Source organism: Xiphophorus maculatus, chromosome 3 (assembly GCF_002775205.1).
Source record: "Xiphophorus maculatus strain JP 163 A chromosome 3, X_maculatus-5.0-male, whole genome shotgun sequence".
Lineage (NCBI taxonomy): Eukaryota > Metazoa > Chordata > Actinopteri > Cyprinodontiformes > Poeciliidae > Xiphophorus > Xiphophorus maculatus.
The window spans coordinates 20,367,708-20,393,622 of NC_036445.1; the positions used below are offsets into that span (position 1 = coordinate 20,367,708).

General features: G+C 38.6%; 3 protein-coding genes across 4 annotated transcripts; 2 read left to right on the forward strand and 1 right to left on the reverse strand.

Moving 5' to 3' along the window:
* The first annotated feature begins 622 nt into the window (after positions 1 to 622).
* Positions 623 to 2,821, forward strand: LOC111608061 (THAP domain-containing protein 10-like). The gene is made up of 3 exons (XM_023330417.1): positions 623 to 1,195; positions 1,992 to 2,124; positions 2,250 to 2,821. The coding sequence occupies exons 1-3, from the start codon at positions 746 to 748 to the stop codon at positions 2,438 to 2,440; spliced, it is 774 nt and encodes a 257-aa protein (XP_023186185.1). The 5' UTR covers positions 623 to 745; the 3' UTR covers positions 2,441 to 2,821.
* Positions 2,822 to 3,111: 290 nt separating this feature from the next.
* LOC111608131 (THAP domain-containing protein 10-like) lies at positions 3,112 to 6,380 on the forward strand. The gene is given in 4 exon segments (XM_023331096.1): positions 3,112 to 3,738; positions 4,552 to 4,699; positions 4,815 to 4,903; positions 4,905 to 6,380. Coding segments are annotated over 4 exon segments (756 nt in total). The 5' UTR covers positions 3,112 to 3,297; the 3' UTR covers positions 4,983 to 6,380.
* On the reverse strand, positions 5,988 to 24,068 carry cpq (carboxypeptidase Q). Of its 2 annotated transcripts, none has more exons than XM_023331095.1 (11): positions 23,929 to 24,068; positions 22,433 to 22,574; positions 20,955 to 21,170; positions 20,747 to 20,863; positions 20,456 to 20,663; positions 20,169 to 20,376; positions 14,611 to 14,722; positions 12,791 to 12,882; positions 12,095 to 12,190; positions 11,457 to 11,562; positions 5,988 to 7,000 (listed from the first exon to the last, which is right to left on the reverse strand). In XM_023331095.1, exons 2-11 carry the CDS (start codon positions 22,572 to 22,574, stop codon positions 6,834 to 6,836), a joined length of 1,464 nt encoding a protein of 487 aa, XP_023186863.1. In that variant the 5' UTR covers positions 23,929 to 24,068; the 3' UTR covers positions 5,988 to 6,833. The 2 variants fall into 2 exon arrangements, with proteins under 2 accessions (XP_023186863.1, XP_014324047.1); XM_014468561.2 differs by having other exon boundaries at positions 22,926 to 24,068.
* Between the last annotated feature and the right edge of the window lie 1,847 nt (positions 24,069 to 25,915).

Sequence of the window (25,915 nt, forward strand, 5' to 3'; positions counted from 1 at the left end):
TCAGAGAATATAGGAAAGTTAAAGAATCGAACTGCAGGGAAATCCTGAAGGAAAACCTAGTTGAGGCTACAAAAGATTTGAGATATGGAGGTTCACTTCTCATTACACTGACACTAAACACACAGCCAAGAAAAGGTTACGTCTGATGTAAAATCTGCATGTATATGGTCAAACACCTTAAACAAAAACAAAAAAATTAACTCATTCTTAATTAACAAATTTCCTTCCAGTCAACTTTCCATTCATGTTCTTGGGTGACCTCTCTGTGAATTGGCATTTTCTTTTGAAATGACCTTTTGCAAGATTGTCTTACTTGTGGAGTCAAGTCAGCATGCTTCCCACATGATGACAACCCATAACATGATTGCAACATTTCTGTGTTAATTAAATTACTCAATATTTCTTAATGTTGAAATGTTTGGGGAAAAAAATTATTTGGACATTTAATTTGCTGTAAAACATGAGCTTTAAAATTAACCGAAATATGTTGTTCCATTTGTAATGTAAACTTAAGCTTTCCTTTTTAAACTAAGTGATTTTTTATGACATTCTACTTCATTGGGATTCACAGGTAAAGTGAGTCCCGATCCTCCGATCCACAAGGTGGCGGTAATTAGAAAACAAATCGCTCACGTGTCTCGTGACGTTACAATACCCGGTTGTTATTGACTACCGTGCGTTTGTTAGCATTGTTCTTCGCGCTTTTTCTCTCAATTCGCGTGTTTTTAAATGAATTCGTCCTATAATGGTGTTTACCTGCGTCATTCAGGGCTGCGGGAAAAGACCTGAGCCGTACGTGAGAAGCCTGCATGGATTCCCGAATAACTTGGAGACAACAAAAGCCTGGAATGGGTTCGTGAAGCGGACCAAACCGTGTTGGAATGGCAACACTCCTTCAACGAGGATCTGTAGCGAGCATTTCCAGCCAACATGTTATAAAAACCACATGGCCTGGTCGATGGGATGTGTTAGGACGCTGGATCTGATAGATGACTTTCAGGTGCCAACGATTTATCCTGCTGTGGCTGAGAAAAATGCTCCATCCCCCTCCAAAAGCAACAATCTCAAAGCAGACATACACATACAGACCCAACAGAAGCCACCAGGTAGCTCCACCATGCTTGCACCAGCGGAAATAAAACAGGAGGAGGAGGAGACACGCTGCTCAGGTACCACAGAGGCACCTCTTATTCAGGTAAGCTACAAAAGTGTTATTTAGACTTGAAGATGTTTTCTTCAGTTGGCTGAAAATGCCTGAGCCTGGTCAAAGTTTGTTTTGTTTTTTTTTACTGCAAAACGAAATATGTCAAGTTTAATACTGGAGCAATTTGTACTAATAAGTCATTAAAAAAATAAGTCATTTTTAATTACTTATTTCAAAAAGTATTATACCTTTAAATAGTTTGGAAACGTTCAAATAATGGTGAATTTTAACAAGGTAGGTTAATTCAAATTTGAAGGAAATGGAGACATCTCCTGAATAGCTCCTCATCCTATTCTTGCATTTTCCATGCAAAGATAGAGGGATGTTTGAGATAGTTCCGCTAAACATTAAGCAGTTTAATACAAACATTATCTTTGTACTTTATTCACACATAGATAAAGTGTAAAGAGGGAAAAAAAATCTTGCTCATACTTACTAAATATAAATAATTAAGAAAATTAGTGCGGGGTATTCAATGAATTAGCTTCGCATAAGAATTAACTGGTTGCAGTGAATCAAAACCTAAGATACTTTTTGTCAGTAGCAGACCAAATCATTAATCAGAAGAAGAAATAATTGTGAGAAGAGTGGATGGATTAAGAAATACTTTCCAGCAAATCCACATTATCTCAACACATGCATCATGTCATGAAAATAGGATTTTTTGGGGCTTAAATACTAATTTTACATTTTGTCTCGACAGCTTTGGTTACAAAGCATAGAGTAAGGTATTATTGACGGGTCGGGACAAAGGCTGTAAAATCTCCCTGTTTGTGTGGCTGTTTAGGGATGTCATGTAAAGGCCGAGTACCAGGTGATGTACTTTGTAAGACATGTGGCGACCCAGACCGACCCTCCATCCATTTCCACAAACGCACGATCAGTCGGCACACAGCTGACCAGGTTATCCCGAAGTACAGGTATGTTACTTTGCACAGAATGTGATTGTCGATGTTGTAAAATAATAAATATGAGAAGCAAAACTCATTCAGAAAGCTTGCTGTTACTCTGACCACGTAAATCGAATAGTCTGTTGTTTTCACAGGTTCACAGGTGAAAATGGGTCGAGATTATAGTGTCTGCACAGTTCCCTTAAAAACTCCCCGGCTGCTCTTACAACCCACCTTGGTAAAAAGACCAAATAAGAGACTTCGACTGGCTCTGGAATATGAGGAGGAAGCCTCGTCAGAAGGCATCACATCTACAGCAGTTCAGATCAAATCCAGTTCAACGTGAACCTGTGGACTGTTTCGGTGCAACAGAGAATATAAAAGCATGTAGCTTTTGTCTTTGGTACGGGGAAAAAGTTTATCCAGCTCCTTGTCATAAAGTTAATAGTGATACACTTATGCTACAACTAAAAACTGTGCAATTCTTACTGGGATGGAAAGCTCAGTTCTGTCTCCATATCTGTTAGTAACTGGCAAGCTGAAATGGACAAAAGCTGCTAGAACCTCCCTTCTTTTGGATTTTCTTCTGATATCAGATTGTTTGGAAACCATCTGTAGCAACATCATTTATTGTTCCACTAATGCTTAATGGAACAATAAAATACTATATCAATGAATGGCCCCATTTTCAATTTTTGTGCAAATAAAGATCTTAAAGTTGAAACCATAAGTTTACATACAGCTTTGTTTTTTCATGAAACGTGATTTCTAATCCATAACACTAGCTGGGTTTTCCTTCATTGTTTAAAGAGAGATCATTCTGATGTAAATAAATGTGACACTTACTTTTGCTATTGTGGCATTTGGCAAATATAAATCATTTTGGTAAAGACACCGCAACTGCCTTTTGGTTCAATTTGATACTATGCTAAACCGATTAATGTAGTGTAGGTTTAGGCTACACTACTTCCCAATGATGATATTACTTTTTCTTCTGCCTGGAGGATCGCACATGCAAACTGGGTGAACGCATCATAGCGACGAGGGACAGCAGAGCTGTACTTATCCTCCAATCCAGTTGGTGGCGGTAATGAAGAGAAAGTACACAAACCTCGCATGTCTCATTGATAGGAGTGTGTTTACTGGGATTCTTCCCCTTGTTTTTCTCTCAATTCGCGAGGTTTTAAGTGATTTCTTCCTATAATGGTGTGTACCTGCGTCATTCAGGGCTGCGGGAAAAGACCTGAGCCGTACGTGAGAAACTTGCATGGATTCCCGAATAACTTGGAGACAATAAAAGCCTGGAATGACTTCGTGAGGAGGACCAGACCCACTTGGAATGGCAACACTCCTTCATCGAGGGTCTGTAGCGAGCATTTCCAGCCAGATTGCTATAAAAACCACATGGCCTGGTCGATGAAATGGGTTAGGACGCTGGATCTGAAAGACGACTTTCAGGTCCCCACAATATATCCTGCAGCGGTTAAGAAAAGTCCTGTATTACTTGCCAAGGATGACCGTAAAGCAGGCAGAGACATCAGCCCGATCCCACCGGGTAGTTCCACCATGCTCGCATCAGTAGAAATAAAAAAAGAGGAGGAGGAATCACCCTGCCCAGGAGCCACAATGCCACCTCCTATTCAGGTAAGCTACGAGTATTATTGTAGTAGATTGAAAATACCTGAACTTGCTGATTCTTATTCAATGATCATCAACCATTTATGTTTACTGGGATGGCTTGTTTCAGAATCACTAAATTGGCATGATAACAGGCTAAGAAATTGCTTTGATGTAAGGGTGCAAAATAAGTAATAGTAAAAAAATATATATATAAAAGAAATATACAATATGTAGCCATCTGCATGTAGCTCTTCTTTGACTGCAAGTGTTTTCTCACAGCAAATTCTTCCGAATGTGAGCACCATGCCACAAATCAACTTTTTTTTTGTTTTTTGTCTGTAAATATGGCATAATGAAGGAATAGCCTTTGAGTCAATTTTCCTATTATTTTTGGTCCCTTTAAAAACAAGGTGGCTCATGTTCAGGAGCTGAAACTCCTACACCCTTCTTCCATTTTTAATGTGATTTGCAGTCAAAGCTGAACGTGTGAACTTTCAGCTTATATAACTACAACTTGTCAAGTCAAGTTTTAAAGCTAGAACTTGAATATGTTTAAGTAAACAGGTACATAAAAATAAAGTTTATATTTTTTTTCTTATTTGACTTCAACGTAGAATATTTTGTGCAAAGCAGACGCATCATATGTAATTTAGACTTTGAAAATATTAAATACAGGGTGTAATGTAAGAAATCACAAAATTCTAAGGGGTGAACTGTACTGATCTGCTCCAATATTAGATTTTAGCTTGTCATTTCCTGTTATAAAGCGTAGAGTAAGGTAATAGTGACAGGTTGTGATAAGGGCTGTAAAATCTCCCTGTTTGTGTGGCTGTTTAGGAATGTCATGTAAAGGCCGAGTACCAGGTGATGTACTTTGTAAGACATGTGGCGTCCCAGACCGACCCTCCGTCCATTTCCCCAAACACACGATCAGTCGGCACACAGGTGACCAGGATACCCCGGCAAATTAAAGTTCAAACTACAGGTACGTTACTTTGCACATAATGGGAGTGCTGCTACTAAAATAATAAATCTGAGGAATAAAACTCATTCAGAAAACTTTCCATTACTTCAACATTTTTACTTTTATTTTTAAACAGGCTCGCAGGTGATATTTAATAGTCAACATCGTATTATCTGCTCAGACCCCTTAAAGTCACCACTGCTGCTCCTACAACCAACTCTGGTAAAAAAGACCATCCAAGAGACTTCGACTTGGACTGGAATATGAGGAGGAAGCAGTTCAGGACAAGACCAGTTCAACGTGAACCTGTGGACCGTTCTGGTGCAGCAGTCATACCTCTTGGACCAGAGAACAAAAAAAGCACATGTTCATGTAGCTTTTGTCTTTGGTGCGGGGAAAATATTTATCTAGCACCTTGTCAAAAATGGCATAATACTAAGTTTTATGTCACCACTAGAAACTGCGATGCTTGCTGGGATAGAAAGCTCAGTTCTATGTCAATATCTCTTAGCAATCTGCATTGAAGAATTACCTTCATTTCTTGTTATAAATGTGCGTAAACCTCAAAACAAAACCTCCCTTCTTTTAGGGTTTTTTTCCCCAACCAATTGGTTGGAAACTGACCATAGCAACATTAATAGGCCTCTCTGTTGAGAGCAACGCCAAAAACACTATGTTCAAATAGAAACACTAAGCAGATTTGAATAAAAGGATAGCTGCCCATGCTGAGGGGTCTAAATCACCCAGTTGATTGTAATGACATTCTTCCATCTTTTCTCAGTGAAATAGTCATACTTTTCCTTGTCAAACTTCAAGAAATGGTTCGTTTTCCAGTACTTTAATTCAAAAAAAAAAATTACAAAGCTAAATTTACTTTAGGTGCATACCTTTGATTTAAAATGTAATTTTTCAGCACTTTACATGTAAAGTGCATTACAGCACTACTTCATAGTTATGTAAAAAAAAAAGAAAGAAATTCTAGCAGGGCTCCATAAAGCAAGCAAACATAAAAGCATTCAATAATAAACATACTGTAAGGCTGTGTTATTATTGCTGCATGTTTTATAATGTTCACTGTGATAAAAACTACAAGAACTTCTCTTAGTGGAAGCGGAGGTCATGCGTTTCCAGTGGAAATGCTGAAGGAATCGCCCAGATGAGTAAACCCAGTGTCACGATTCAGGAGTCTCAGCAAGTCCTGGAAGCTGGTGTGTGAAGATGCACTAAGATTTAGATCCCTCATTAGTTTTAACCTTTTCATAAAAGTCCCTTTCCTTTTAATTTTTATGTCATAGATTGGAGTTAGTAGAAACTTTTACATGATTGTCAAACCTGCCTAATACTACCACAAACGCATCACTATGAATTACTTGAGAAGTTGTTTTCAGTAGTTACATACATCGCCTAAATTTCTATTTAATAAATAAGCAAATGAAAACTTTTAATTTTGCTTTAGTGAGAATTAAATGTTCACTAAGACCACTAAAAATGCATGTTTGATAGGTTAGGGCCTACACCAGATTTCATAATTTTGCATAATTTATTTTCCCCAACTTTAAAATGCTAAATAATTTATTCTTAAATTATTTTCACCTGCTGAGCAATAATTTTACACAATATTCTTAATTTTGTGGAAAATAATTTGTAGATCTCAAAAAGTGTGATAAAATGTTCGCCTTAATAAAGTAGAGATTTTGCTTGGGTTAAATGTTTTCTATTGTATTGTGGCTTGACCAGTCTGTTTCTGAATGGAAAGTTGCTAATTGTTTGTGGCCTAATTTTTCTGCGATATTACATTAGCAGGAAAAAAGCATGGCTATGCAGCCGTCCATTAATTAAACCTGCTTATCCTCATTGTCCATTAGAGACAGGCTTTATCTAGTGGTTATTGACAGAGTCAGGCTACACCCTGGATCAGAAGATAAAAGAGAACTAGGTGTTGCACTGAACATTTTCCATTCAAGAATATTGCCAGTAAAAATCTAATTCTGAAAATCTTTTCAAGTATATTGGGCTTAATTTAACTTTACTTGCTACCCTTGTGCATCAGAGTTTATGTTCTCTCATTCATCCAAACACTCATGTTGTTTTGAGGACAAAACTAAAACTCATTCAGTAAAAGTGCAACCTGATTCAGGTTGTGATCAATCTGACATTACGGCCTTCTGGCCAGCATGTCCTCCAGGTCAGCCACGACGTACGCAACCACGGCCCACAATGCTGAGCAGAGGTCCATGTCGTGAGGGTCCTGGACTGTCATGGTGTCTCCCTCACTGTGGTGGAACCAAAAGTAACGACTGTCTGCCACATGAAGGCTGGCCCCTGTGTGCAACATGAAGAATAATAGTCACAAATTTGATCCGATACATAAAACAGTAGTTTCAAGTGTTTCCACAAATTCCCAATTTGATTTAGGTCTTTGCATTGACAAGCCAGTACTGCACATGAATATGCTTTCTTGTGAACTATTTTATTCCAGTTCTGGTTGTATGTGTACATCTTCCTGCTGGAATATAATCCTCTGCCCCTTTGTCCAGGTCTTTCACAGCATTTAATAGACGTTCTTCCAGGATTGTCCGGCAGTTAGCTTAATTCATCTTAACTCTGACCAGCTTCCAAAGATACACATCCCCATAGCATGATGCTGCCACCACTCTGTTTCACTATGAGGACACTATGCATGTCCTGGTGATGAGCAGCATTAGATTTCTACCATGGTTTGAATTTAGGGGAAACACTTCAATTACATCCAACAAGACAGCACTCTTCCAGGTGTTTGCAACATGAGTTGCGGCAAACTGGAATTAGGATTTCTAATGGATTTTTCTTGCCAATCCTCCACAATAGTGTGACTTGTGGAGTAGTACAAGCCATTAGTTATTATATAAACAACTATTACCTCTTTTTAAATGTTATTGCTAAAATAAAATTTACATGTGCACATACTTTTAATGAGTGATTTGTATTTCGTCTTCATAGTTGTTTGAAAAATTCCTGGGAAGGCTCCAAAAAGCAAGTAAAAAATGTTATCATTTAGTTATATACATACAGTATATACATACAGTACATACAGTATGTATATACATACAGTATATACATACAGTACATACAGTATGTATATACATACAGTATATACATACAGTACATACAGTATGTATATACATACAGTATATAACTGGCTATAAAGTTTGCTGGAACAAACTACAAGAAAGAACTACACACATTTCCGTTCTTTGTGGAAGTGGAGGTCACGTGTTTCCGGCGGAGATACTCCTCATTGTTTGCAGGCATGGCCCAGAAGGAAAGGCGCTGCATTCTGAACTGCGATGCGCAACAAATCAGGTTTGGACTCCCGGAACGCGCCGACCAGAAGGAGAAGTGGTTGCGGTTCATCTTCAACAGCATCCCCAAGCAGTACCAACCCGACCTTGTGTTATGTGCACAGCATTTTACAAAAGGCTGCTTCCTGAACTGGTCCAAGTGGTCGGAGAAGTTGCAGCTGAGAGATGGAGCGGTTCCGACGCTCCGGAACCCGTATCACGATCCAGCAGTGTATGTAAGTACAGGAAGCTGGTGTGTGCTGGTAAAAAGCCTGCAAAGTGTGCAGATGCACTAAGCTTCGCTGTTATTTTGACTCGTCTAATTGTGTATCGGTAGTTTCGAAGAAAGTTTTAATTCCGATCAGATCATTGGATAGGCCAAGCAGCACGAACTAGCTTCAACCAATCAGATGAGTGAATCGTATAGCGAGCTTCAGAGCAAGAGGACGTCCACATGACGCACTTTAATGCTCTATGTTAAAGGAAGGCGCATTTAATGTGCAAAGATGTACAACCCTCGTTAGTTTGCAATTCAAAGCTATCTTAATCAGCTCCATTTGGTTTAGGCCCAAATGCATAATAATCTTAAACCAGTCTGGAAAAGCATAGTGTTTATTTTTACTACTTTCTGTCTGGATGGATAGTTGGACACGAGTTGGTTAGTAGGAGCTTGATAAGAAAAATATAGTTTGTCTTACTACTGACTATTGCTTTATGCGTGTCCACAGCTTTTACCAACAGGGTCTGATATGTTATTGAAAAACATAACATAATGCTGACCAGTTTGTCATTTGTTTCAATGTTTAGGAATATCGTGTGAAAACCATATGTGAGGTGGCATCTGCTGTAAACCATGTGGCCTCCCAGACTGACCCCCTAACCACAGAAACGCGAGCAGTCGGCGCACGCCTGCCCATCGCATGTCCAAACAGCTTTAAAAGCACAGGTTTGAAAATTAACCTTTAATTTTCATTAAATAAATCGAAACGATAAAGCTTGCTGGTTTTTCAGACAATTGTCTTCAGCATTTGTTTTAAGCATCCTGTTAATTTGCGTTGCAGGTACCCAGGTTAGAGTGAAGAGACGAAATTGTGGCGTTTGTACAGAAACCATCACCTTAGACAGCCCCCTGCTGCTCCTGCAGCCTGGAGAGAAGCTGAAGGAGAGACCATCCAAGAGACCTCGACTCAGCCTGGAGGAGGAGGAGGAGGTGTTGGTCCCCTCAGAGAGCAGCAAATCCAACTCAACATGAACTACAACACGCTGAAGTGCAGCAGATGTCTTTTACTTCCAAGTGGAGAATCACGTACTTTAACACGCAGAGCATTTTTTCTTTGGTGCTGCAACACCTCACCTAGAAAAGCCACGTGAGGCTTAATTGCACAACCTTTCACACCAATATTTCATGCCTTGCCATCTGCCCCATGTTGTGGGAGCTCCCTGTGAGGCACAGAAGCTGTCGGGAACCAGAGCCGTCCCCGCGTCACGATTTGATTTCTGATCTCATGGATTTCCTGGATTGAAGCTACAGCGGTAACTCGGCAGCTATCTTTTTGAGGGGAATGACTCCACAGAGACTACTGAGCAAAGAAAAGAAATCGCACTATGTTGACACAAAGCTTTGAAATAGCTAAGAAATTGCAGTTTGGATTAAAGAGTGCCAAAGCTTGTTACCAACTCTGTGGCCTTAGGCTAAATTAGACTGTGTAATGTGATTTGCGAAATAAATATTTCATTGCCGTCTTTATTCTTCAGTGCATGCCTATATTTTCCCTTTTTGCTTGAAACAAGAGACGTCAAAGCAACAGCCTATAAAGCATCAGCAGTACCAAACGTCTACTGATCTTAAAAATGTTTTTAAACATTATTTTATGTTTCTGTTTGCTCTTCACACTTAACAGTTTTCTTTAAATGGGCAGCATCTTTGTAATAAACGGTTAAATATGCTGCATATTTATACCAATCAGTCTGGTGTAAATAGGAGGGATTCATGCATTTGAAAAAAAAAAGGACAATGTGTGAAAATATTGAATATATAAAATTTTGGAGTTTTGGACCAAAATCTAAATTATTGAGATTGGTCAAAGTTTTAAAGAGGTAATCCTAAAGTCCTGATCTCAGTTCTGCAGAAAAGTTTGGGGAGAATTTGTCTTGATTGGAAATGACAGGAATATTCCAGTTGCAAATTGGGCCTATGTTTGGATTACTCTGAAATGAAAACTCTTGGCTCATTGGGGGTACATTTTTGTTTCAAAAGTGATCTGATAGAACGCTGGAAAAGATTGTGTGAAATTTGTACCAAAAGGTGTTGGTTTATCAACATTGTTATTTAAGCCTGTAATACCATATCTATGTAAATAATCAGCAACAAACAAACAGCAGCAAGCCCCTAAAAACCTGATCAGAGAATCATTGAATCTGACCAAACAAGACTGATCTGAACAGGCTGTTTTATCTGTACCCCACCCTCCTTTATGGACTTTCCAAAACGTGTTCATCACCCAACAATAACACAGCGACTATCCAAGAGCAGACAGAAAGAGAGGGCTCTGGGTTTGCTGCTTATCTATGGCTGTACATTCAGAGCGAATTGTTCCCGTTTTGAGAAGTTTATTCCTGCTTAGAATATATTTGGGGAAAAAAAAGGTTTAAAGCTGCCAAAGATCAGAATATCTTCATTAATACTTACCCTGTGTAAATAGTCTTGCACCATCTTTTCTAAATTGTTTAATTTGAAATTTTAGTTTTGTGCCCTTTGGCTTGTATTACATGTATAATTATTGAGTAAGTGAACAGGCCGATTGCAGCAACGCTGAAGAAAGTAATGCTGAAAAATGCCTTTTGATCGAGACGCTGAACTCTCAGCTGTTTTGCTGCAGCTTTTAAAACGTTCCACAAGGAAAACTCTAGTGATATGATTCTCTTCATTTCTTCTAAAGATCCCACACACACATCTCAACAAAATGAGAGAAACTGTTTCAACCACAGGATTAAAATTGATGCATATATATTTAAGCTCTGCAAAGCAATTCACAGAATACTTTTTGTTCCCATGCTTTAATATTAGTTTACAGAATATTTAACGTTTTTGTGTTTTCACAAAGATCACCATCTGGCAACAGTTAGAGGTCCAGTTTCAGACATCTGACTTCATAACGGGATTCTGAGTGGAAGCTTTATGTTCATACTTAGAACATCTGAAAGTTACATTTCGTGGTTCCATTGAAACAGAATTTCTATCCTCACTTCCCTATAATAAACCAAACTCTGTTTATAGTTCAGCAATCAGCAGAAAAAGGCTATGAAAAAACAGAACCACAACTAATGGGTTTTTCCTTTTTGATGCATGTTCTGAAAAATATAATTTTTCCTATACGTTTTAGCACATATAGGTCTTCAATTTTCTGCATTGTCCACCTAGCTATAGCTTATGGCACATGCATATTGATCACACTAACCTGGGATTCCTGCTTGCATCCACAGAAAGATATCTGTCCCCTCGGCATCGGTCTCCAGTTTGGTTACATTAATGGGAGCCAAAAGTTTGATAACTTCTTCCATCACCTGTAGATATGGACAGTCATTTGTTGTTATAGCTTTTTAATAACAATACAAGAGGTCCAACCCATCTATTGTTTTATATTATACAACAGATTCAAAACCATATGATAAAGTGCCACACAGGATTCCTGTACATTGTTTTTCAATGTTGTCCCAAAGCCAAATGTTCTGATTTCTCAGTCAATTGCAGTTTGATTTCAAGATTTATGGATGAATGTGTGGATAGATGAAATAGAAGATGCATAAAAAGATAGACTGAGAGTCATATAACTGGCTCGGACTGAAGCAACTAAAAATAACTATGTTGACGAGACAGAATAAAATCTGAACATACAAACCATTTTCCACTCCACATATTTTTTTAAATGTTTCTGTATTTTCTTAACATACAATAAACAGTAAAGTTTTAGTATTTCAACCTGTGCTGAACAAATATTTTCCATGCAACAGTTTCTCACCTCACCCTGTACAATTGATGTCTTAAGTTTCTAAAGACAACAGCTGAGTCCTTTTGCAGTTTGACCTTTGATCTCACCTTTCGTGCCGCCTCACTGCCTAAAAACTGCAGACCCATCGGGGTGAAGGTCCCCAAGTCAGACTCCATAACAAGGTCAAAGTTGGAGATGTTCTCCTGTGTGGGGAGAGGAAGTGAAGCAGGTGGGTGAGGACAAAGCAAGTGTAGACACAATGTTGGGAAAGCATGAAAAAAACAAAAAAAAACAGCACAAAATGGCTTGTAACCTCACAAAAGATTCAATCCAGTCAGTTACATTGATCTTTATGTCTGGTCGCACACACTATAAACAACCACTAGGAGTCGCTAAAGCAACTTTGTTGTTATAAAAGGGAAATAAATTTTTATTTACACATTTCAAAGAGAACATAAAAAGCCCTCATGAGAGTTATGGCATCCTTGAGAAAAATGATTACTTTGTTTTCAAAAATGCATGAACTCTTTATCTCTGGTTTTAAGTATTTAGCTTATCAGGTTTTAGAGCCTGGTGGGCAGCCAAAGCTCTAAAGAAGGAAACTGTAAGACCCAATTGCTGCAGAGAAAAATCTGGGAGCTGGCCAAGTGCTCACCAGTCTGCTGGAAAGGCATTTCCACACTCGTACACGGTGCTTTCACAATGTTCTGACCCTTCCTGCTCTGTTTCAGCAGGAGAGATATTTGCTTTCAGGCTGTTACTGTGTTTTTCCCCCCCCTCTCTTAAGTGGAGAGCAGTAGTACCTTGTGTAGATTGAAGTACTGCTGTGCACCGACACCACCCTGCTCCTCACCTGTCCACAGAACCGCTCGCAAAGTTCTTCTTGGGCGCAAACCTTCGAGAAGATGAAGATACCGTTTAGTAGCCTGGAGAACATTAGTGAACAAACAGCATCATGAAGACCAGGTAATACAGCAGGCAGGTCAGGGGCACATTGTGGAGGAGAAGATTAAAGCATAGGATTTTACAGAATCCTAACCATGATTCATGGATCACCGTTTCTCGATCACTTGAAAATGGAAAGAACACACTACAACTGCAGACCTACTAAGATATGGCTATTCACCAAAACTAACAGACCAGGAAAGGACAACATTTTTCTAAAGACCCGGCAAGTGACACACAGTCAGTGGAGAGGCTGCAGAGATCTATAGCTCTATTAAATGAACTACTATTAGTTGTGTACATGAAACACAACCAAAAGAGTTTAATTTTTAGTTTGTCACTTAGGTCATTTAGGGAACAGGTCCCCAACCCTGGTCCTCAGGCCTCTCTGTCCTGCATGCTCTGCTATGTGGTTAGAGTTAACCTGCAGTGGTCATATCTAAAAGCAGAGGGTCCGGTTGTAGTTTAGAAAGGTAAGTGTGAGGTTAATTTGGTGAGCTAAGATGTTTGAGGGCTGATGCCAAAAAAGCAGCAGCAATAAGAGAAGAGGCCCAGAATGGCACTGCGGCAGCAAGTCCCTCCTTAACATTCCTCAAGAGGATCCAGATTCATTTTCAGATGATTTCCAAGGAGATAAATCCTTGAACTTAACTGCTGAAGGGAGGCCTCTATGATGGCTTCTATTTCCAGCTAAACGATCAAGTTAAATTAAAATACTGGAGAAACTTTAAATCTTCACTAAATGTAATATAATAAAAGCCGAACCTATTTTATGGAGCGTTAACACCAAAATAAAAGGCAACGAAAGCTCAGCAGAGGATTTCAACCTCCTCAGAAATCTGAATCAAGGGGAATTCCTCCCTCCATCTTCACAGAGAAACTCCTAATCACATCTTGGCACAGCAGATGCACAATAGCTGACAGGAAAGCCCTCCACAGAGTGATGAGGAGGCCTGGGACATTGATTACAGTCTTACCTTCTGAGATCTGGAGGAATATCTCTCTCTGTTTTAACAAAGGGCTAACGGGAAGAGCAATAGGTTATTTCCTCCAGCTATGTTTCTGCTGTATTTCCATTCCTGCTCACCATATTTTTAATATTTAAACAAAAGAAGGAGCTGGGAATTTTTTTGCAGCAAGCAGCCTTTCTGTCATGCTTAAAAATGAGGCCAGTCCAAGGAAAACAATGGAAATGTCAGAGGTGAAAGGAACTTCTAAAACACAATAGACTCATATTTCTCATGAGTTAAAGCAATATCAGATTTTGTAGGATGCTACTTTCCCAAAGAACATCTGCAAAATAAGGTTGAAGATATTAATGGCCACACTATAGCATCGTCCCGTTACATAGATATTACATCAGTGCATAAATCTCCTTCAAAGATTGGTTTTATAATGGATGCAAGGTATTTTTCCTCCTAAAGCAACTGAAACCCTACTCCTTAGGTGAATCCCCTCTAAAGACTACAGATAGTAAAAACTAGCCTAAACCAGCCCCAGCACTGTGTCTAAAGGTCATTCCTCTAAAACTACAAGCCTGTAAAGGCAGAAATAAAGAGTGATATCAACATGTCTGAGCAGAAACTGTCCTGGTTATGCAGACAAAGATGCAAAATAAGAAAGAAGAGCTAAATATTGTATATGTGGAACTTTTTCTCTACATTTCCCCATGGGTTACCCAGGTCTTTGATGAGGGACAGAGCCTCCCAGGATATCATGACTCCACCTCCATCATCCATGGCGCCCTGGCCAACATCCCAGCTGTCCAGATGACCGCTCAATAGGACAACCTGTCAGAGAGTGCAGATAAACTGTGTAAACATCAACAGGAGCCACTGCAGGAGCGCAAGGCTGCAGCAGTTTCAAAATGCACATTCAGGGATATTCCACAGAATAAGATTTTGCTACTCAGCCCTTTTTACGTCCATATCTCTACACAACTCTACTGAACAAACAATATACCTTACATTTAATGCACAATAAGCTGTCAAACAAAAAAAAGCAGATTATTATTATTTTTTTTACACACGAGATTCCAAAGGTAAAATAACAGAATCTTTTTATCTGGTTCAGGAATCTGGAAGCGAGACAGACATTCCTATCAGTTGGATGATCCCGACCCCCAAGTTACGAAAAGCAGATCTTGACCTGACAAACTATCTGGTCAACAACCCAGAAGTCAAAACATTCCTTGAAATGAAATGTTCTGTGTCCAACTTAAATCCTCTGTCAACAATGGATTATTAATCTGTGGAGAAGAAACTTTTACACCATTTAAACTGAGGACATTTCACATTTAGTTACACCGTCAGTTATTACAGCACCAAATAATCACTTGCTTTATCTCCCATCCACTCAAAAACAGTGGAGTGAGCACTCTTAACCCACATATTCCTTCATTAATAAAAACATAGTTAGGATTCTGTATGATCGGCTCTTCTCACCCACCTGAAACAGTTTCAAAACCTAAAATAATGCTTATGTATAAGAACAGGATTTAAGGAAGGAACAAAAGACAATGCCGAGGGAGGAAGCATTGCCTTTTCCCTCCATAATTGATGCCACATTGATGTCAAATAATTTAAGCAGAGTCAGCAGCCAGACCATCAATGCAGCCACAGGTGTCTGTTGTGTACATGAATTTCCCCAGGTATGAAAATATATAATTTTACTATGATTTCTAAGCAGCTCTGTGGCAGTACAAAAATGTCTGCCGACCTCTGTGGGTTGTGGTGTTAAATTAAATAAATGATAACTCCAAATATCCCTACTTAATTTTTAACCAAATACGCTGCAGCTCTGGAACTTGAAGCAGGAAAAGTGTTTCTCTGCAGCTGCCATTTGATCTCACTGTCGGTGAGATGTATAACTTCACTTCTGTATGCCATGCATGTATGCCATTGGCTTTTTTACGGAAAAATGATTTGTGTTAAAACAGGGCTGCATGGTAAGAACAATGTTTTGACAGGTACAGAAACTCAAAGTGCTTTACAGATTAAAAACAAAAAAAGAAAGAAAAAATGTGTAGTTTATTTGAACGCTTATGAATAAGGTTGATTATGTAGAAAAAGACTGATAAGACTTTCAGCTGCTTCCATTCACTAAAACTATGTTTTAGACAACCACTGCAATACAAAGTATTCTGCTGACATGGCTGCTGGGGGAAATGGTCATAACATTAACAGAAATGACTAAATCTATCTAAATTCAATCAGAATTTTTGTTCTATTTTGTCATATCATTTAACACTGATGTGATTTACTGGCAGATCAGATTCAGCTCAGAGCATTTTTAAATTCCTTGAATAAGTTGCCAATTTAAGCCACCAAGCTGCTGCTTCTCAGACAACAGTTCGTCTTACTTCATTCTTTTCACTGGACAAGTTGCAACATAAATCTTTTTCGTGGAAGTTTTATGCATTGATGCCTGAATTAACATGATGTCAAAATGTCACCCTTCAGCAACTTTCAGCTGTATACTTGCTTAGTTTCTCATGTGCATTTTTTTTTTTTTTTTTTTACATATTCCAGAAACACTGGCATGGTAATGCCATGGTGTTTAAAACACCACACTTCCACCATTTTACAGATTTAGAAAAGATTGGAAGTACTCACAAACATTCCCTAAAAATACAATTATATATTCCATTTTGAACATCTATTTGCAGCATTCATTTCAAACTAAATTAAAACAAATTTAAAACAGCCTCTAGTGTATTGGTCCTCATTTGTTGTGTACATTTGATATAAGTTTTTGTACTGTAACTAAGCTTGCTAAGACAAGATGCTGTTAACACACGTTCGTAGTTGGTAGGTAATGATCAGTTCACACTACATTTGCCTGAAATATTTTAACATTTCACTGACTGCATCTAAGGTTGGGTCTGTTTCCCTCAAAGACCTTCAAATTCGCATCCGTAGCCTTCACACCCCCAAATATTTTGTCTCAAGTAGCCATGCCGACTGTCCCCAACTAGCCGAGACGGGTACAAGCAGGACTACAGTGCATCGTAGGTAAAATCAGGAAAAAGATTGTACAGCTTGTTCCCAGCCTAACAACTTACAAGTGGAAAAGCTTTAGAAATGATTACTATACAGTTTAAAATATTTATTAGACGGCACAAAGAAAACAAGTGAAGCAGAAATCCTACACAGTGATTCAGAGAACTACAGCAGAGCCGTTCTGAAGGAAAAACAGCAAAGCCTCCAATCTTCAGTGTAAACTTTGCAGACAGTTTACATGTTCAATAAGCTGCACAACCTACTACCGGGGAATAAACTAGTACATATCATGTTTCAGCATTTTATTTCAAAGAAAGATTGAAAGCAAAGTCCGAGTGGGAGGAAAAAATCCAAGCACCTCAGCAGTCTTGGATGACTTAAAAGGGCAAACTAACTCTGGAAATGACTCACAAAACCTCAAATGTACATTTTTCTTTAAGCAAGCGTGCATCCCCTCTCCCTCGCGCTCTCTCTCTCTCATACACACACACACACAGGCACGCCCTCGCCCACACACATACTCACAGCCAGCCACAACTGCTGCTAACAGTGAGCTGGAACACAAAGTTTCAGGGCCAGACATGATGTCAGCCCAACCATGTGTTTCAGTTCCCTTTTCCACACAGATGGACTGAATGTTAGCTCTGGACTGCGGCTAGCAGCTCAAAAAGCAAAAAATATTATAAACTTATTAGGGACTTTCTAATGTAGCCAACTTAAATCGGATTGAGAAAGAGGAAATTAAAGTGCATACATTTCAAATATTATTAAAAAAATGTATGAACATGTATCATGCAAACTGAGGCCCAGGGAGTACGAGGTGTAGCTTTAGAGATTCATCTCAGTCTGACCATCAGGGCAACTTGCTGGAACTTTCCCTGCAGGAATAATTATCAGCTGTCCTAAATTTCCATTTGCTGATGATTGTAATGGTTTAGGGGGAAATCTTTTATTTTTAATAGAGCTTTTCAGATTGATGGACATCAGGAGTTGATTCTCAAATAAGTCTTTCCTCCTCGGCAATCTGTTTTACAAAATCTCTTGAAGGTATCAGACCAGAAAACTGTCACAGCTTCTGTCTTTAAAGAGAAGCTCACACCTGTTGGACAAGCTCATCAGGTTGGATAACTGCTAATTAGTCTATTAGCTCATACTGAAGTAGAAAGGGTGTACTGAGTTAATCACACATAGCTTTTGAATTTTGGCTTTGGTTTTATTAAAATTAGCAACAAGAACAGTGTTCGGCAGTCCTGAAGAACATGTATATTTGTTTTGTATATTGACTGAATTAAACAAACAAAAAATGTATGTAATTATTGAAAAAGATAAAAAAGTGATTTTGTGTTGGCAGATAATTACATACCATAACTTATTCTTTGTTTTTATGAAGTTGTAGTTGAATGACTTAAAGGTGGTTTGAACTAAAGTAATACAATAATATTGAATATGTATGCAACATAAAATATTTAGAGACTTGGTACTCTTCAGACCATTTATCATTTTGTTTTTTTATGTGGCGATATCTGACAGAATATATCATTCCACTGAATCTGCTAAAATCTAGGCAACATGTACAGTATTGAGAAACCTTTCAATCCCATTGTGAAATTTTTATGTTTGAGTTTTTTGTTGTTAAATAGTAAAAAAAAAAAAAAATGCAGTTATTTCCCTCACAATTGTATTCTGTGACGGATTTTATGCACCTCTAATATTTTTTGGATGTTTTCTCTAAATTATTAATCTTTTTTGTGACATTGAAGAGCAGAAACATCCCTCTGTTTCCATTTTATGACAAAAATAACTTCTGTTTTTACCAATAACGTTCAGTGGTAAGCAGGAAGTTCTTAAGTTCTTCAAAATGCGTAGCAATAAAACGGCTCCCTAAAAACAAGGCAACATCTCAAAAACGTTCTTGTGTGTTCTTCTGTTTTGCTGCAAGATTTTTTTAACAGATTTTGTCATTTGTTTATGGTACAATCTACACTCCAAACGTTATATTTTAAGACATGTTTAATGACTGTTCTTGTGATACATTTGGGAATGAGAAACCCTGACTACACAGAAGGAACCCAAATGAATAATTGTAGTGATATGAAAGAACCTAATTTATCTACTGTTAACTTTGGCTGGGCCACTCTAAAGCACTATTACTTCCAGCTAGAAGACTCATTTTGGTCAAATCAAAACATTGCTTCTCAATTCCTGTCCTCACGCCCCCCCTGCCTTGCATGTTTTAGGTGTTTCCCTTCTGCCACACACCTGGATTTAATCTGTGGGTGATTAACAGCCTTCTGCAGTTCTTGATGGCTGCAGAAGAGGTCATGCAATCATTTGAATCAGCTGTTCTGGAATAGAGCATGCAGAGCAGGGAGGCCCGAGGACTGGAATTGAGAAGCACTGCCTTAAGCTGTGTAAATAATTTGGGCAGAACTATATTTGTAGCACTTCCTCTCTTCTGTCAGGCTAAGCTATAAATGATTTTTCAGACGGTACCTTTATAGACCAATTACTTAGTCATTTTCCCATAGAGGACTCATGACATAATCATTGGCATAAAAGTTGAGGACCAGTTTGGCCTTGGGGGCACGGAGAATCACATCTCTTTACAACTATTATCGCCAGTTCTCCTTGTTGTCATAACTATACAATCTATTCTGTTTTAATGAAACAAAGTCATTTATGCAACAGGAGGAATATCTTCTTCTCCTTTTGCAAAAAAAAAAAAATTACTACGGTACTCTAAAAAGCAACCAGACCCACCAAGAGTCCGGCCCAGATGCTCTAGGCAAAAAAAGTGCCAGGCCAACTTTATACTACTTATAACTAAATCACAGTTCAAATAATTATATTTTGGAAGTTTATGAACATAGAAATAAATTTGTCTAGATAACAGAAATCCGCTCTATGGGATAGAGGTTCCCGGAAAGACCATGTGCCTCTACAGCAAAATAAATGTTGACCAAACAGTTTGGGAAATCTTTGTTTAGGATAACCAGGGGTCGCCTTGCAATCCTTGGCCAACATGATAAAGTAGGGACACAGAACGTTTTTTTTTTAGATTTAGTATTGTATAAACCTTAAACAATATTTTAATTTTTCCATGCACGTCATTCAGATTATCCACCCAACATGCTTACCCAGGTACTAAAACTTCTTGTGTCAGGTAAAAGAAGTGGTCTGATGGTTTACAGAGATAAATAAGTCATGCAGGTAGACATGAGTGAGTGAATGCTACCTGCTCCGGGTGCTGCCAGCCTCTTATCTCAGCCACTGTGTTAAAAGAGTCAGCATCTGGCAGAGTCTGGGCTCCCATTATGAGTCTGACCACAATCTTCTGTTTGTTTTGAGCCAAACGCCACATTAGCTCAGCGTCCTCCACTGTGATGCAGGCTGTGGGGATTCGCTTCACTCCGTCTTGGTAGATCTGCAAACCTGTGTGAGGACTAGAAGGAAAAAGCACAATGATGGGAAACTATCTGCGTTAACTTGTAAAAGCACTAGATAGCAAAAGGGGACAAATACCTGTTAATAGAGAAAGGGGTGACAGATCGAATGAGTGTGGCCACAGCTCCCACTTTAGCTGCCTCTGAAGCACCGAAAGCACGATAAGCAACCGTCTCCGAGTAGCTGATAAAAGGCTGGTTAAAAACCACAATCCTCCCTGTGGCCTCGCTGGCTCTACGCTTCAGTTCCTCAAAAGACTGAACCACCAACACCTCAGCCTCAACACCTGAACAGATACAAACGAGTCAGTGAATACTAATGGAGTGCTGGTGCACAAATTAACACAGCTTTATAAAGTCTGATCGTCACCTTCGGGAGGCGTTCCTACACTGCTGCCCAGGCCCAGTATAGCCAGGCTCTTGGCCCTAGGCATAATCATCTCTGCACTCTCCTTCCCTCTAACCCAGTGAGGGATTTTTACTGGTTCTTTAGAAGAAACAAGACAAGTGAACACAAATGCAAAAAACAAAATGTGAGGTTTTCAGGAAAGACTTTGTAACATATCTTTAAAACTCACCTAGATGAACATCCAGTCCATCCTGTTTCATGGCAGTGTACATGTATTTAATAGCCATTTCCAGGTTCCGTGACCCACTGACCCGGTTCCCGATTGTGTCAGTAAAGTCAGCCAGCCGTCTGTAAGAGCGATTCTGGGCCGCACCAAATACAGCTAGCTCAATGATGCGCTTGGCCACATCTTCATATCTTCCCACCTCTGCTGCTACATCTGGAGCTGGGTTCCAAAAGAACATAAACTGTATTTTCTTTTTATAAAAGTCTGACTAAATTTACAGCAGAACAATTAGGATTTATTTTACTGGATTATATCAACAATAACCTGGTTACATTCCTGAATAGATAGAAATAGTTTGGTGAAGGTAATACAATACAACTTATGAATTATCACTGTGAAGTGTTACACCCTCTGTAAAAGAAACTTTGGATGTTTGCTGGTCTGGAGTTAAGTGTTAACACAAAGCCAAGAAGTAAAAACGTCACCAATCGCCTCAGAGAAGCAAATGCTGCAGCTTGTCAATTGGTATTAGGCTATAAGGCCATGCACAATCAAATTTTAGTCCAATAAATAAAAAGATTAACAAGGAGAAAGAATGTAAACCAGCTAAACATCTCCCAACTGGGTTCATCTCTGCTCCAATACACCCGACTCAAAATGCTGAATTACCTCCTGGGTGTGTCAGCAAATTTTGCAAAAGCCTGGTCATTAACTATTCATTTAGTTCAGGTGTGTTGGAGCAGACAGGTATCCAGAAGTTGAAGGACAGAAGCACTCGAGGACTGGAGCTGTAGATCTCCCAACTTTGAAGTTAGAGTAAACATTTCAACAACAAAGTTCGATCATTTAAACTATATTTGTAGAGCTCTTTTTATACAGAGAAGTTACAGCATTCAAAACACACTGGAATCAAACGAGGAATAAATAAATAGAACAAGAGGCAATTGTGTAGTTTGAGGAAAGGAAGGTAAAAAGACAAATGTAGAAGTTCTGAAAACCTAGACATAAATAGTAAAAATAAAAAAATACTAATAGAAAATTGAATAAAATAAACATACTAATTTCAGTACCTTTAGCAAAATGTACAGTGCTTACACTAAAACAACACTGTGGGGGTGCCCACTCTCTACTGCCTAGACATGCAAGGTATCATTTTTAAAAAATTAATATGAGTGCAGCTAACCTAATGTTTTCCAAGTATTTGTGTTGCCCTCTGATGTAATGGTGCCCTGAGCAGTGAGCCATTATGTCCAATACTAAAAAACCTTTACTGCACAGAACTGTTTGCAAAGAACAGTGGTTTTCATTTACTGGATTGTTTCAAATCGGGAGTAAAGGAGACTACTACGTTTGAAAAAAAAAAGGCTAGGTGGCTAGAGTAGTTCAATATGAAGGCTATGATTTGTTTTTTGTTTTTTTTTTTTGGGGGGGGGGGGGGGGTTGCAAAAGCAACTGGTTGCTAAGGAGTATGAATTATTTACCTTTCTTTGTGGTTTCATTAGATACAACCCTGATAGCAGGGCTTCTGAAGCGCTCAGAGAGAGTATGACTGTCAGAACCAAGTGACAACATGACAATCATAAAGAGAGGAAGGAGAAAGGCCACTTTCACCTCCAATGCCATCTGTGGAAAGAAAGGTCAAAGTGACCACAAATATTTATTAGACACAGAGCCAATAAAATCTACGAGTTACATTTGGTGTACATATGATTTCTAGCAGTACAACTAGGTAGCCGTAGCAAATAAATGTGAGCTCGGTATATATTAAAACTCTGACCTGAGCAAAACACACACACACACACACACACACACACACACAAATGTCGAGCAGGAAGTCAATTTTGATACAACAGATAGCAGGATACTGTATACAAAAAAAATACTGACAATCCTTTTCAACAGCTGATAAGTCAATGAAACGATTACTGTAATTTAAAAAAAATAAAATCACGTTAAAAATCAACAAACACAAACCCTTGAGGTTGTTATCTTTGACGCTTCAAGATCTTATAAGGAGTTAAACGTCACCACATACAATGTAGAGATGCAGAAGTTTAATCTCTATTTCCGTATTATTTTGTGGAAACTTCCGGCTGGAGTCAATGTTTTCAAAATAAAAGTATTCCCTATGTTTTTAATTTTGCGTAAAATTATTTTTTTTCTTATACTACACATCTATTTAAAACATGCAGTATCTGTAAATTCATTTTTTTAAAATTAACTTTAAAGTATTCAAAGACGCGTAATAGGAATAATTATGTATTTTACTGTGACATTTACTTTGAAAGAAAATCTGTTCTACAAAAGCATAAAATTTGAGAAATCAAAGTTGAACATAGGTCCTATTGAAAAGAGAAACGAAAAGAGAAAAGTTTTCTCTTTTTTCTTCGTGTGGTTTTGTATTTTATCTCTCAGTTGTGCAACACAGTATCCTGTTAATTACAGATTTAAAAACAAAATTATATGTACTTTTCTCATTCTGCTAAACCACTAAGTCTTTTTTTTTTCTTTGACTCCTACACGTTTAAATTTTAAACATTTAACCAGCTGTGTATTTTTGGACAAAAAAAAACATCCCTGCCTAGAAAATGTTTGGGATCATAACACCCTAAGGTTTGTAAAAGAACAGACAGAACAGTTTGATTATGATTGAATTGAATGTTTGACAGAAATTACTGAACCTCACAAAGAGAAGTTGTTAAAACTCTTTAAATGGAAAAAACAAACAAAAACAAAAAAAACACCCGACTTAGTGCTTATTGGGATTCCTAGATTCATCTTTGGACCCAATGGTACCATTACTTTGTAAACTCTGTTTTTGTTTTCATAGAAAATAAGCTTGACTTATTTACTGCCTATCCGTACTAAAGCCAGATGATGATGTCGTTTCTTTCAAAACTTCTGACAGGTTAATTGACACATTTGAGTTAATTGGAGACACGTCTATTCATGTAACCCTGTCCGTGTGAGCGGACACCTCGCTGCTCCTTGAGACTCTGCGTTGTGTTTTCTTTACTGGTGGTTGCCGGAAGGCAGGACTCGGACCCACTCGGCGGTTGAGATCGTGTTTCAGACCGTTTATTCGGACCCACCGACCGCGCAGCCGCTTCGCCTTCAGAAATCACAGCAAATATTTTGTGTCAACATAAATCTCATTAACGCCGTTATTTTTGTTGTTTTTTAAATTTTGTTTACAGGTACAGCATATATTTAAAAAAAAAAAAAAGAAGAAAAAGACAAAACTAACTAGTTGGACATTAAGAGTAACATGTGGCTACAGTGAGGAGCTGGCGGTCCGCGTTGCTTACCTTCGGAATGGACGGCAAATACTGACCGTTGTACTGCCAGCGCATACTGTAGTAACTGGCGATAAGTACGGCGTTCTTCAGCGGACACACTTTACCAACTTCCACAACCCAAAGAGCAAATCTAACATTTCAACCAGTTCCCTACATATGTTAAGGCCACATCTTGAACACACACTGCTGTCTTATTTGACACAATGGCACAGTCAAACGAAATCAACCAAGATATGAGAAAGAGAACCGTGAAGCTGCACAGGTCTGGTTCTTCATTGGGAACAATTTCCAGATGCTTGAAGCTGCAGCATACATCTGTTTATGCAGTTATATGCAAGTATAGACACGATGGGAATGTCCACCATTAGACCAGTTGGGAAGGAGACGAGTTCTGTGTCCCCGAAGGGAGCGTATTTTGGTCTCAGATGTGAAAATTGGCCCCAGAATAAAAGTCGAAGACCTTGTGAAGATCCTGCCTGAAGCTGGTAGGACAATCTGATTATCCACAGTGACCTGTGTCCTGTTTTGGACACGGCTTGAAAGACCACTCAGCAAGAAGAAAGCCTTTACTCCAAATGAAACATATAACAGGCAGACTGCAATTTGCAAATGCACACAGGGACAAACATCTTCATTTTTTGAGTCATATCCTGTGGTCTGATGAAACTAAAGTGGCTTGTCCATAATGACTATTATTACTTTGGATATAAAAGGGGGCGGCTTGTAAGCCTGGGAACACCATCCCTATTGTGTAGGGGGGTTTGTAGCATCGTGCTGTGGGGCTGTTTTGCTGCAGGAGGAGGTGGTGTACTTATAAAATAGATGGCAATCATGAAACAAGAACATTATGTAGAAATATTGAAGCAACATCTTAAGACATCAGTCAGGAAGTTAAAGCTCAGGTGTAAATTGGTCTTACAAATGGACAATGAGCAAACAGCCAAAGTGGTTATAAAGTGGCTTATGGAAAACAGTCAATGTTTTGGCGTTGTCATCACAAAGCTCTGATCTCAATGGGCAGATGTGAAAAATGTGTGCAAATCATGCATGAATGGCATGTAACTCTATGCACCGTCTGCACTGTGCATAACCTGAGGTCTAATATGGTGTTGGTACATCTGGATTAGTGCAGGTTCTTAGTAATTGCTTCACGGCTAAATATGTAAGCCTTAATCTTCTTGTAAACATTTCTGTTGCCATAATAATGCCCAGTGCTTGGAATGGATTGTATCCGCAGTGCAAAAAAACACAGCACTTATCTGCCCACATCCCAATCTGTGGTTTGCATCCTCCAGCTTTCTTTACCACTAATCCCCAGCATTCCTCTGCAATCACTGTTGTCCACTTAAATTGTTCCACCCAAATTAACTTAGTTTCACAAAACCTACTTTTATACAATATGAAATTATGTGAAGTGTTTTTAAACTTGTAATTTACTTTAAGATGTTTGCTTTTGCATAGAGGACAGTAAAACTTTAGGCACATTTTACCCCTTTATTTATGTGTGTATATACGTTATGGAGTTTCCTCTCTCCAACCACCAGGTATGGAAAAACTTCTGATTATTAGAAATAATCCAAATGTTGATGAATTTAGACATTTACTCTTTTACAATATAACAATAAAAAAAGAACAAAGGTGAACTAGTTATCTAAATATCAACAA

Excerpts from the sequence above, each read along its gene's own strand:
- LOC111608061 (XM_023330417.1), top strand. The coding sequence starts at position 746 with ATGGTGTTTACCTGCGTCATTCAGGGCTGCGGGAAAAGACCTGAGCCG. Across the intron at positions 1,196-1,991 it reads CAGAGGCACCTCTTATTCAG|GGATGTCATGTAAAGGCCGA; the intron begins GTAAGCTACAAA and ends GTGGCTGTTTAG. Across the intron at positions 2,125-2,249 it reads CAGGTTATCCCGAAGTACAG|GTTCACAGGTGAAAATGGGT; the intron begins GTATGTTACTTT and ends TTGTTTTCACAG.
- cpq (XM_023331095.1), bottom strand. The coding sequence starts at position 22,574 with ATGGCATTGGAGGTGAAAGTGGCCTTTCTCCTTCCTCTCTTTATGATT. Across the intron at positions 12,191-12,790 it reads AGTACTTCAATCTACACAAG|GAGAACATCTCCAACTTTGA; the intron begins GTACTACTGCTC and ends CTCCCCACACAG. Across the intron at positions 11,563-12,094 it reads GCAGTGAGGCGGCACGAAAG|GTGATGGAAGAAGTTATCAA; the intron begins GTGAGATCAAAG and ends CCATATCTACAG.